The 13,937-nt window shown below is 36.6% G+C and overlaps 1 protein-coding gene across 6 annotated transcripts in view; it reads left to right on the forward strand.

Annotated features, from left to right (window-relative positions):
* Positions 1-12,304, forward strand: part of EVI5 (ecotropic viral integration site 5) — an 86,065-nt gene extending 73,761 nt beyond the window's left edge. For all 6 annotated transcript variants that reach the window (XM_075508368.1, XM_075508364.1, XM_075508363.1 and 3 more), the window contains one exon: positions 11,023-12,304. In XM_075508368.1, the coding sequence (XP_075364483.1) occupies positions 11,023-11,328 (306 nt within the window). In that variant the 3' untranslated portion in view covers positions 11,329-12,304. The remainder of the gene's footprint in view (positions 1-11,022) is intronic.
* Positions 12,305-13,937: the final 1,633 nt, after the last annotated feature.

The following is a 13,937-nucleotide window of genomic DNA, read 5'->3' on the forward strand; positions in this document are numbered from 1 at the left end:
CTGTTGCTATTTCAACTGCATATTTGATACAGAACTTCAAAGTTTAATTTGATTACACAGCACTAGATCAAAACCAGATTCTTTAACCGTATAGTGCAGTGATCAAAAAGTCATGACCTCCCATTGATCGCTTTATTGGTTTCCTGTTCTGATTCACTGGTAACCTTCTGGTCTGAACACTTGTTGCTAGTTTTAATCTTTGTCACGTTTACCATACAGCAGACTAGTCTATGGTAAAACTGATACACAACATACACTTAACATCATATTTCCTTTTGGCTCAAGTGCTTTTTAACTGATAATGCTGAAAAAACACTTTTTATAAAAACTTAAGTCAGGAAATGTAAGAGTACATTCAGAGCAATATGAAATAAATAGCAGGACAACTGGAGATGAGCTTTCTTTTAATGCATTAAAACTATTTCATAGATTTTATTTAAACTTCCTGACATCTATAGGGATTTTGTAAAGCATTTTGTATTACTGTGAGACTGAATATGACTTACAGAAGCTGGCAATTTAAAACAGAGGCCAAATATTTAAGTGCTGTTAAAAAACCCAGAAGCCTGAAATGACTCAGTCTTGGAAATTTCTTGCTGCTCTTCTGCTTCTTACTTATGACACACTACAGTGGTTTCAACTCTGTCTAGTGATATGGTCAGCAAAGTTAATTTGAGATAAATGTTTCAGGTTGTATACCAGTGTGTTACTCTGGGTCATCCTTTTAAAAGTATGAGGTTTCAAAACCAAAGGTAATTCTTTCCTTAAACAGGAGAATTTAGTAGTTAATTACATACGTGAGCTTGGATTCCAAAGAGTTAATGATGAGTGGGGCAGATTCATCTAATGTTGTTGTACGTCATGACTGGTGCTTTAAATCCCACTATAGATGACAAAAAGAAACCCCAACCCTCAGTCTGGAGACTCTGTGGGTTTTTTATCTTTTAAGAATAGCAGCCATATTGGTACAACCAAAAAAAGCAGCCTAGCTCTGTTCTGGTATATAATATTGTCGTTCACTGCTGTTCTGGTTTGGGCCTGCAATAGGCTTATCAAGCCTGGAGTTTAATCCTTGCTCTGACTTCTGATCAGCTTCTGTTGTTGCCAGTTTCAAGGTGTTTTGCTGCAATTGCTGTTAACAAGTGGACAGATCATACTGCAACTATATTAGATTGAATTAAATTTATGAACTCCATAAATAGTTGTACTGTTTTGAGATAGTGCAGATCAAGAAGTTCAGACACAGATGAGACAACTGGATATGGACAGATGCAGTCTTCCTACCGTTAAGTTATGCTGCAAATCAGCCTGCTTTGAACCCTTCTGCCATACTGAAAGTAAGAGAAAATTAATTTTCTCTATCTGCTTCTTTCTGCTTGTCCTAAAAACCCTAACAAATCAAATGAACTTTTCTCCAAGATTCATTTTATTACACTTCAAAATAAGGAGCCAAATACTCACCAAGTCCTCTAAGAGGTTTTTGTCAACTGATTTTTATCTTCATATGAGCATTATAAAATTGTTTGGGGGGCAGATGAGGTAATGCTAGCAGGAAGCAAATACAGCTCTGAACTCATCCATACAAAGCAGAGTTAATTTTCTTTAGGAAACTATTTTATAGTTTATATTCTTTAGAAATACTATTTTATAGAAACCACTAAACTTGCACTCTTCTAGAATCATTAACTCTTATCAGGGTTCGTTGTTGATTGTGCAGGTTTCCCGTTTCAGTCATGCTAAACTCAGTCCCAAATAAATGGCCAAATGTGCTAAGGTAGATCCCAGACAGTCTTGAGTATGCTGGAGTGCAGCTTGGTTCTTCCTACAGGGACTGGCTAACAACTTCATTTCAAAGACCATTGCTAGACTCCCTAAAAATCAGCATTTTGTTTATCTGACTGAAACTTCTGCTGGGTGAAAATTTTTAGATGAGGAAATGAATTTCCACATTTAAAGGATATCAAAGACAAAACTATGTCTTAAAAAAAATAAGCCTCCATGATAAATGAAATGTTTAATAGTGATTTATTAACTACTAAGCAAAGGAAGCAATTTTGCAGACAGATCTTGAAATGCTCTCACTGCATGTTATTTGTAAGCATGATCAAGACATTTCCTGCTTTCTTAAGTCACAGTACCTAATGCACTGGATTTTTTTTTTAAACAGCAATTTCAGTTTGCTTGATTTTGCTTAACTAGTCTAATTTGTTAAATTAGACTCTGATTAGAATTTTGAGCACTGCCTTACAAACATCACTTTTGGGGGTGGGGAGAAGGCAAAAGCAAAGACAAATTATAAAGCTATGTAATGATTATTCCAATCTGCTAAACCCCAAAATTATGTCAAACACCCACCCTGAACACTTCAGGCTGACTTTAATATTTGTAGTTTAGGTGAACTACAAGGGGGAAAAGTATTTGTCCATGTTAGTCTTGTAGTAAAACTTCCATGAAATAATTTTTCAGAGTTTTTTAATGCATTTTTAAATGTATTCACTTTCCTCCTTATGTCCATGACTCTTCAACAACCCATTAGAATGTGTTGAATGACTTGATTTCAACAAAATCTAACTAATTTGCTGGGATTTTTTTTAATTTTGACACAAAATTAAATCTCGGGGAAAGGACAGTAAAGAGAACAGCATAGTAACACTTCCTATTTGAGAATATAATTGTCTATTGTATCCATTTTGAAATTAGTTAGATCTTAGGCTGAAGCAGAACATCTTTAGGAAATTTGAGAAGACTCAAAGTTGTTCTGGAAGAATTTTCATCTTAATATTTCAAATAAAAAAAAAAAATGTATGAAAGCAATAAATGAAGATGTAACCTGTTTCCTGAATTTCTCTACTAAGGACATCTCCTATTGTTGCAGATCTCTTCCATGTCTGCCTCACAGTGAAAGGAAAAGATGGTTCATTGTGACTTCCGCCCCACTCTTCCCCCCCCCCGCCTCCTTTTTTTTTTTTTACATATTTCTTGCATATCTTTTGAGGTCTACAAAATGTATTCTAATTCAGTTTTTAAATCTCTAGAGGTAGATATGGCATTGGAGAATCCAAAATGGCTTTGGTAAGAGATGTGGGGGTGGCTGTGTCTGCAGCTTTTCACATGGATTTCAGGGAAGAGAAGCCCATAGAGTCCCTCTCAGCTGTTATCTTTCAAACACTGAGTCCATGGTATTAGGGCCTCTTCCTCAGGAGGGACAACAGTGATTGGGTAACAGGAGCAAGCAGAGTAAATGGGAGATCCTGGATTCAGCATCTGTTTGGTCTGGTTGGTTTGGGCTTCTTGAATCATCAGTAATTTCCAAGAATGACCCTTGTCTGACGTTGCTCATGGCTGTTATTTACAAGTTAATAATCCTAATTATGGCTGCACTTATAGCTATGGTTTTAGAAAAAACCCCTTAATGTTAACTGAAGTGAAACAGGAAATTCACTGACACTGAAATAAAAGCCACAACTTTGAGCTTTGTCCTAATAGAGTTACAATGATAACACATCTCTAATTTAACATACTATTTTCAAATTATTTTTTAATTTGTTAGAATGTGTCACTCTTTCTAAACAAAGAATGTTGTATTATATGCAATGTGTGTTTTTGACTTATTTTGCACATAACCTTGAGCTATAAAAGTTGTCAGGAAGCTCTCAAAAGACTATCCTCTGTCTTTTGCATATGATCCATATGTTTGGGTAAAAACTGTCTCATGCTTGAGGAAAATTAAGAAAGTCTTTAAAGTTGGTTTGTTTTTGCATAAACTCTTTCTTTATTGCAGGATATATTAAACCATGCTTATCTTTTTTAAATCTCAGACTTTTCAAAGATCAATAAGCAATGGCTTTCATTAAAATGCTCTGATACAGTTCTGTCACAATGCATGCATAGCAGTCCTTTTCACATAAGGAAGCTGATTCTGTTGGGGAGCTTTAGAATCCCCATTTGCATTGTAGCTGTACAGCCATTAAACTTGCTAAGAATTGTTTTAGATTATGGATTGCTAATATTAGTGTCTGCAAGTATTCGTTTAGCTCATGATGTCTCCATTTGTGTAGTGTTCATGTTGCGATGGTTTCAGTATGAATGTGGCTCACTGTGGAGGTACAACTGTATATTTAAAAATGGGCCTCAGAGAGCTTAAGATATCTAAGGAGTTGCTTGTGTTCATGGAAGTGAAAAAGTAGCATGAAAAGGCCTGCAACCTTAATGTTTTTCATTCCTTTTGTGTGCATATGCAGAAATGCTTCTGCATTGTAGTACCTACTGGACATAATATTTGTCTGGACTGATATTCGTCTCCCAAATGACAACGTATTTTCCATTAATTCAGTCTGAGATGCTGCAACTACTTCTTTTGCAAAAATGCTTATCTCAGAAAATGAAGTTATTTGGAGCTTTTTTAAAAAAAGTGATAGTGTACTAGTGGTATGCCTTAAACTGGAGTGATCTCGTCACAATGAGAGAGGGTCAGCAGTAAGTAGCAGTCAACTGTTAAGTATGATAAGGGATCCCATGAGATGCTGTGGACCGTTAGGAAGTTTTAAGAACTCCAATTAAATTGCTTTTATTCATGTTAAATGTGGTTATAATTTAATAGATCATAACTGATATTTTTAATTAGCTTGTAATTAGATTTTGACTTTTAAATCTCTCTTTTCATGTTGCCAAGTTGACAATGTTTTTCTGAATTATAGGACAGCTATTTGAAAATGCTTATGACTTGCTTCTCTTCAGCTAAACATGGTTAGATCATACTTTCAGCAACATTCTAGTTTTCTTTTGAATCATGTTTGGTTTTTAAGCAGAAAATCTTACTAAGGCTTCCTACTGTTACTAAGGTGGAGACAAATAAAGAGGGAACTCTGATTTTTAGATTCCTCTTGCTATAAGAAAAAGCACTGAGAATTCAGTATCTTTTATTCTTTAAATAAAAATTTAACATACTGCCTTCTGCCAAAACCAATTTCATTCACCCAAGGTCATATTTTTATCGTATTTTGATCTCACTTGTGTGTTGCTTGCTTATCCTACTGTGAGTAGATTGAATATTTATTGGCAAGCTTTGTTAAAACTCTTCTCTACTATTTCAGAATTGACTAAATGTCAAGAATTAGTTACTGAAGCCTTTTAAAGGGAGCAGAAAGGAACATTTTAGTTTGACTTCTTTCCACCACTGAATTCCTAGATTTAAAAAAAACTCACAGGCTACAAAACAAAAATATCTCCCAGAGCTTAAGTAGAACTCTTTCACAAAGTCCCACTTGAAAATTTGACCTATGTTCTCTATTTAAAAAACAAAGGGAGTTAGAAATACAACTTGCTTGCAACTGACTAACAGCCTTCAAACTATTCTGTGATTCTATGATTTAACATGGAAGAACTTTTGAATTGTACTAAAACTTCTAAATTTGTCTTTACTGTCTCTCCTTCATGCCTGGCTTGATGAGGCAGTCAGCATCAGGTAAGAAAGTTTATTCTGAGGTTCAAGGATCTGATTGTTAGCCTTTTTTCAGCTCTTCTGAATTTGTGAAAGTACACTGTTACCTGTTAAGTGTATGTACAATTAAAGTCTTTTCATATGTTTACCAGTAGGACATAACAGTTTGTCTTTAAAATGCTGAATTCTTTAGGCACAAGAAGGTATATAAATGCAAATATTTTTTATTACTAAGATTCTGTTCTTGATTCAGCTGGCTTTTGAAGGGATAATGATGACATACATCTTGGTCGCATAATGTTATGAACCCTTTGAAATGTCCTGAAGACCACATGAATGTGCTGTAGTGAAAACTGGGTTGAAGCTGCAGTCATCTAGACAATACGACCTGGATTTGAGAATTAAAAGCAAAACATGTGGGTTTACCAGACCTGTGTTGTTTTTACAGATGTGATCAGATTTGAGGTTCTTGCAAAACTGAAGCAGTAAGAAACAGCTAAGGTTCATTTGAATGTCACTTGTCGGGGTGACAGAGGTCTAGTTCCCTTCACATGAAGGAGGGCCAGACCTAAAACTGAAAGGCTTTAACCAATATTGGCTCTTTGTACAAAAGGGAACGGAAGTGACAGACCCTGGGGTGTAAGTCCGTACTGTGCTGAACGCGGCTGCAAGAAAAAGGGCTGTTCATTTTCCTTCAGGTAGAATGATAAGGATAGAGTAGACTTAGGGCTTGGGGGTGGGGAGGGAGGGGTGGTGTTTGGGTTGGGTCCTTAGGCGGATTTCCAATTATCTTGATATGCTTGGCTACACCAATGACAAGATCTTGGCATAATGCTTTACTTCCTACTTCAAGCTCTTTTTTTGTGTTCAAATAAAAGACTGACGGCAAGAATCTCAAGAAGTCTCTCTTAAAAGGGTGACAGATGAGCTTCAAAGTGAATAATGTAATTCATCAGTTGCAAAATCTAAGCCATACCTACACAATGGCAAACACAGAATTGGTAGTTACAAATCAGGAAAGACGTTTTCGAGTTGTCACTGAGAGTCCTCTGACATCATTGGCTTAGTGCGCAGCAGCAGCCAAAACAGACAAGACAATGTTGGGCATCAATAGGAAGTATATTAAAAACAAAATAAAGGTGTTTATATTGCCACTACAAAACCTTGGTGCAGGGCTGGTCTCTACACCTCAAGATGGATGTAGAGAGTTTAAAGAAGGTCTGTAGGGAAGTTAAAGGGCAACTAAAATGATCAGTGGTCTTGAGCACTGCCTGTTCATGAGAGGCTAAAAAGGGTTGGGACTCACCTGTTTTAGAGAGAAGGCTGAGGGAGGCATTATGATGTAAGTTTCAGAATCATGACTGCAGAACTACTTTTCACCAGTTGTTCCTGCATTACTAGAATTTGGGGGCAATTCCTGAAACAAGTAGGAGATTAGTTTAAAACAAATAAAAGAATTTCTGGAACTTAAATGCCACAGGAAGCTGTGGAGGTAGACAGCAATTTAAAAAAAAAAAAGTATCAGTCATGGACAACTGATCTATATGGATGCTGAAACAGTTAGGAAGAGATGCACTCTCACATCTGCTAGAACAGTTTCTGGACAAGTGAGTGGGGGCTTAGGAGTATGAAGGGAATGGATTGCAAAAATTGGTCATATTCACATGCTTTCCCTTAAAAACAAAACAACATGAAAGTCCTATTGTCACTGTTGGAGACAGAATGTTAGGCTGATGGACCATTGCCCTGAGCCAGTAGGACACTTCTTATGTTCCCATCTTGAAAAAAGATACTGCTTTTTCTATTAGAAGTGCAGAGCCTCACTTACTAGACTGTAAAGTTATGTGAGAGTACAAAACTTTTCATTTTAAGAAACCTCTAGAGCCTTAAGCTGGCATTAGCCACTTATTGCATTGTATCTAATTGCATTGGAGCACATGCTGTCTACAAGTTGTTCCAAATGCTTTGAGAAGCCTTACAAAGCCTTTCTGCTGCAACAGAAATTGCAGATAATCAGGCTCCTTCAGAAATGCTCCTAAACAAATATTAGATTGAGGTGCCCCTGAAGTATCATCAGCTCTGAAACTACACAAAACTGAAAATAGTGCACAGCTGTTCCAACCTGTTCTGTGGGATACGTTTAATTTCTTGAAGATTAGTTGCTTTCATCAATGTTCATGTTTAAAAAAAAAATTTAAGATGCAAATCAGATTCTAACTTCAATTGAAAAACAACTTGTCTTAAGTATTTTCAAGATTTTACAATTAGAAATCTGTCACTTTAATAAAAGTAACATTCTGTTGAAAACTAGGCTTTGTGATAAATTAATGTACTGACATTTAATGTAAAGGCATTTGGATTCAAATGACAGCATTTACATTTTTAAGAAGTGCAGTAATTTTGGCAGGTACAAAGTATTTCAATTTCAATGGCTGCCGTAAGAACAGTAAGATGCATCCCACTGCCCATGCTTTTCCTACATCTCACTGAATTGTAATCTGTCCTTCAGGTTGGAAGGGACCCTGGGAGGCCTCTAGTCCAACTGCCTGCACAAAACAGGATCAACACTGAATTCAAAGCAGGTTGCTCAGGACTTTGTCAGTTCGGTGTTGAAACCCACTGAGGATGGGGAGTCTGCAGTCTCTGAACAACCTGTTCTAATTCTTAACTAGCCTTGTAGCAATTATTTTCCCTTCATATTCAAACACAACCTTGTGTTTTGTGTTATGATCAATGTCTATTCTCCCACCATGCATTTCAGTAAAGAACCAGTTCTCTGTTATCTTAAGGCTCCTGCCCCTTAACTGTCTTGGTGCCTCTCCACTGAATCTACTCATTAATATTTTGTACTGAGGAAGGAGTGAGGTAGCAAGTGCAGAATAGGACAGATGCAGTCTAACTACCAGATAAGAATTGGTTCCCATGATGTAAATTGTCAATATAGCCTAGTAGGCTGTTAGCCTTCGTCACTGCTTGGAGACACTGCTGATTCACATTTAGCATCCTGTGTGTCAGGACCCATGTCCTCTTCAGCAGTGTTGCTATCCAGCCTGTCAATCCCCATGATACAAATTGTACGCTAGTGTTTGTCTGTGCTTCTGGCTGAGATGGCCATTTTTCAAGCAGACAGAGAAGTTATGGAACTATATGACCATCAATAGACTTGTCGCGTACATTCTCTACAGTACACTCGTGTTTCTTCCTAGCAGTCTGCTTCCCCTTGGATATGAGGAGTACTTGAAAAAAGGGCCAGCAAGTGTAAAGCTGTGGGTCAAAAGAAGTGTTTCTGGAAGGTCACGGGATTGTGCATCCTCTCATTAGAATAACAAAAGATAACAACACACTGTTTTCCCAGACTCACTTTAGGAATTGGTAAAGGCTGTGTCTATTCATGATTTTTTTCACCAACAGCAGTTTCCATAGACTCTCATTTGGTGTTTGGAAAGGCTACTGTCTAAAACCGTGAAGCCATGATTTTGTCACGTTACCTAAATACATTCAGCTAAAGGTATCATGTTGAAGTCTTCAGGAAAACAGTTGAGGTCATTGGCTTGGCTTTCTGAATGTTCAAAACAACTAACATTGAGTATCAGCTTTATAACTTCAGGTGAACCAATGGCTTAACTTTGCAAACCTAAAAGCGTATAATTTCTTACTCTAATATGAAATGTGTAGTCACTTGTACAGCGAAGCTTTTTTTTTCTGTGGTGAGGGTGGAGAGAAATTGTTGGGTTTCGTTTTGTTTTTCTGTGTTTTATTTTCTTAGTGACTAAAATTGATAGCTGTTTTGGAAACTTCATGTGGCAGCTAATCTGATCGTATTGCAGGATATTTTTAGGGATAGTATTTCTAAATACCACAAGAATCTCTGTATCAGGCTTTCTGTATCTAGGTATATAAGCTAGTAAAAATTATTTATTCCAGATACATGTTACTGTCCAGTGTCTAATATTTGGCACAAGCTGATTTTGCTTACATCATGAATTATGCTGTGCAAGTGTGCAACTTCTTGTTTTGCTTGCCTTTACACAAGCAAGTTCCTCATGAAGCAACTGCAGCCTATGTGTATGTGAAGAAAATGCAAAAAACTAACACTAGTAAGTGTAGCTACAACCAAGGTTTAGATCTACAGCACATACCCATATTCCTAACAGGGATGTCTTGATATACATTAAAAGCTGGAGCTTTTACACGCTGTTAACATCCGATTTGATGGCTTCTAGCATTATTATGACTCGTGATCTTTTTTCAACCCCTTTTTTATTCTCATCTTTTGCACAAGCCCATGGTAACTACAGAGAGTCCTTCTTCCCTACAATGGACAGGTAAAATCTTCTATTGGTGTCAATAGCAAGGACCTACATGTACTTTTTATTTATCAAAGTGAATATTGCTTCAGATTTCTGAAATGTCAGATAGATTTGTGTAAAGAAGCTCTTCAGGCTTTTTCTTCTTTCTGTTTTCCAGGTCTCTGTCACTGTGAAAAGTTGCTTACAAAATAGCACTTGGTGCATCTTTCTTTTTAAGCTTCCAGAGTGACATTAGGAAGTTTCTATAATGCATTTTTAATGTTTTTCTGCATCCTTAGGATTTTAATCTTAATAATCTTAGACTGTCAAACTGACCCTGTGGTAGTTGCTACTAAAAGCTAGCAAAAGTGAAATTCTAAAAAAAATAACCTCAGGAATGTCTTCCATGAGTTGCAGTTATTTTCACTAAATTAACAGGGGACTTGCCAGACTTCAGAGCTTTAGGTTTCACTTTTGAATAGCTTGAATGTGTGGTTGTAATAGTTTATCACTCCACAGTGCATTTTGAATTAAAATGTTAACCTATCTGTCCATGGTCTGACAATCATTTTTGGCTTGTTTGATATTCTCTTAAAATTGAAACTACAATCTATTTATGCCGTACAAAGAGAAGTTTCTCTTATACTTCTTGATCTGAAATCTCATTAGGTCTGAACTAGATAATGAAAAGACACTTACTTGATCTTGCAGTGTAGACAGAACTAAGCATATTCCGGTTTGGTTTTTTTTTTCTGTGGCTGTGAGAAACTGGCAATATTCTCTTGGGACCCTGCTCTTTGGGATTGGGGGAGGGCTTTTCTCAAGTGAGAAGTTAGGTGATAAGGGAAGGAACAGAGCTGTAAAAGTAAGATATGAAGGACAAAAGTTCTGTCAAAACAAATAGGCCACTCCAGAAAACCAACTATAAACCCTCCTCGAGGGGATATTAAAGATGCAGTAAGTAGCCTGGAGGAATTTGTCACTAGTGGTTCTAGGTACCTTGATTATTAAGCCTTAAAACTGAAATACTCTGAGGGTGAAAGGAGAATTTTGGAAAATTCCAAGTACTATTTAAGATGTTCTTTCAAGGTCTCTGCTTGGGCAGCCAGAAGTGAGAAGGCACTTTGTTCTGATTCTAGCTGAGTTTCAAAGTGATCATCAAATATATTGCTTCTAGGTTTAGCATTTAATTTAATCCAGTAAGAGTTCCATAAGACATTTCTTGGAAATGTGTTTTTTTACTGATGGACTCTTCAGCTCTGATTAACAGTTAACTTCTGCTTTTTCTAACAGATCAAATGTCTGAAAGGCCAGAGAGACTTCTCAGACCAACCCACTTTTGATGGGATTCACATTGTCAGCCATTTCACAGGAGATGATGAATCATTTCATTCTTCTGATGAAGATTTTATAACTAACTCCATACAGGAGAGTGGGGTGAACTTTCATCTACACAGGAGGACTGGTCAGATGGCTTTGGATCATACAGTTGTAGACAGCAGTGACAGTGATATTGAGGAAAGTGCCCTTCAGACTGGGAATTCAGACAAGGCGGTTTCCAAGCAGAGAAGAATGGAATCTTACTCTACTACTGTGTGATTATCACTGTGACTAGCATTGAAGACTGTCATATTTCTTTAAGGGTGATATTGTCAGGTAACGGAAACTATCCAGCAGTTGGTTTAGTTAACTATTGGATCTGGTCTGGCCTGTGATAACTACATACATGTACTGTCTATCTGCCTTCTCTCTTTGCCAAATCTTGCTAATGATGTACTGTTGCCATAAAACAGGCTGGGAAGAAGTTGATGGATGACAGGTCTGACAGTATTACTGAATGTTCCTTGGTTTAGAAACTGCAAATATATAATTTCTTTAATGCATAAGAACCATTTATGCTGTTCACAAACACAGGAATTATTTTCCTCAAAAGAAATTGCTGTTGTGCAATATTTTATGCTCTGAACAAATGTGTATGTTTTACATTGTTACCCATTTGCGATCAAGATGGACCCTAGTAAACCATCTGATCGTGACACATATATATATATATATAAAATTATCTTATGCTTCTTGATTACTTTTGTTTTTACTAAAGTTATTGGATGCCCACAGAAGGCTTGAAAGAGGAGCCTTTATCTGTACTACTTCATATATGCAAATAATGGTCACTAAAGTCATAAAGGTGTTTTTCACCATTTTCACTTAAATCTACATGCATCTGCTTTTGATGTTGCTAAATAATACCTGGTCTGAATATATTAATTACAATAATGTTTATTTTGTACATATTTATATATCTACACCACGCTGAAAATGTACATTACACCATTTTATATGAGGAATGTAAATGTTGCAATATTACTGTCTCTGGTATTCTAACAGGAAAATTAATTCTGTATATACACACTAGAAATGAATTACTAAATAAAGGCAGAACACTAACTTTACATTAAGTTTCAGCCTAGCTACACTAACAGGTTCATGTCGGAAATGCTTGTTCAAAACACTATTGACTGAAATCTTTTACCTTCATATATATGTAATGAAAATAAATTTTTCATGATTTAACAAGGTTGCAGCATTTACTGTTTAGTCATTTTTAAGCTACAGCCCTTGGTTACCACATAGTTACTTGCTGGAGCTAGATTAGAGTGGTAGTTCAAATAAGGTGAAAAATTATTCATGTCTTACAGTTAGTTCTAATGAAGGCATGGTCAGTGCAGTAAAAATATGTAAGTTCAGTTGTCTTACAGTTTTATATTGCAGAGCTATCTAGGAAATAAGCTATTGGTCCTGTCACCAAATAGCTGTGATTTGCCAAAGTAGTAAGAGCTGAGCATTCTGCTTTCACACTCTCCTGAAAATTGAGATCCAGTAAAATGGCCCTAGCTTCTTGAACAGAACAAGATATTCTACTATTGTCACATGAACACTCACTTGCCCTCTCAGACACATTCTAGTCAAGAATATTCTTAATGGCAGCTATTATTGCCATCTTATTTAATTAAACAATCCTTAAGACTTCTTTTCTAGCAATGTTTGCAACTGTTCTAGTAATAAAAAAAAGCCATGCACAAGTCGCTACTGATAGTTAGCACATATGTTAACCGTCTTGCTACCCACGAGAAGCAGTACAGTTGTTTAAAATTGCAAAAGTGTGGAAGCATACTGCTTGAACACATTTGCCAGTCCTGTTAGGCATTTCTTTTACTCTTAGTTTGAATGTGTCCTCAGAAAGAAATGGCACAACTGAGGAGATGATAACAAATGTTCAAAGAATAATAGGGAAGGCTGCATGGAAGAAGCACATTCTGGGCCTCTCAACAGTATTATCTGTCCAGGTCCAATCTAATTTAAATCTTAAGGTAGGTGGGTGACAAATTCCAAGTTACCGATTTCTGCAGCTTCTAACTTGCTTCAGTATTTCTGCAAAATTTGCCCACATCCTACCAGTGAATATGTAGTTCTCAGTATAGCCTGTGGAAATTGCCATCTCCAAGGCAGGTTAGCTGTGACTGATTCTGATCCCTGTTGGAAATTTCATGTATGCAAAACTAAAGCAAGAGCACTTTTGTTCACTAACAAGTAACAGTTGCCTTTTTTTCCTTCCAATGAGCATCTGGTAACTTATGTTTGCACCTGGATAATTGTTGCCCAAGAGGATAGGTGACAAATGTCTTGTTGCCTGTCATCAATACCAGCTGCATGTCTCTCTTAAAGGTAATGTTCTGTAATAAGTGGCAGGAGCAAAATTCAGTTGGAGAGCCATAAAAATCCTGTCTGTTTGAACAGTGAAGTGTTATGATTTTGCAATAACTGCCTTACTGTTCAAGTGATAGCAAATGAGATTAGTTGGCAAGGGTTATTTCCTGAACTTTTGTGGTTTTAAAGTATACTAATAGAATAAATACTGATACTGAATAACAGCATAAATAAAAATATCAAGGGAAAAGGAGAAGTCCTTATCCAACTAACTACATCTCTTCTAGTGATGAAGGTGAATCACTGGACATGCTCCAGTTTCAGAAGACTTAGTTACACACAGAATATCCTAGGAAGACAACCCAAGAGAGGCTGTTCAGAATTATCCTGCTTTTTCTGCAGCTGTTCTGCCAAAAAATGACACTCTTTGCCTATGTGTATTATAATTTGAGTATGCACCAGAATAATGTCAAATCATCAACAGCATAGATAATAAATTTACT

The sequence above is a fragment of the Mycteria americana genome, chromosome 7 (assembly GCF_035582795.1).
Source record: "Mycteria americana isolate JAX WOST 10 ecotype Jacksonville Zoo and Gardens chromosome 7, USCA_MyAme_1.0, whole genome shotgun sequence".
NCBI lineage: Eukaryota > Metazoa > Chordata > Aves > Ciconiiformes > Ciconiidae > Mycteria > Mycteria americana.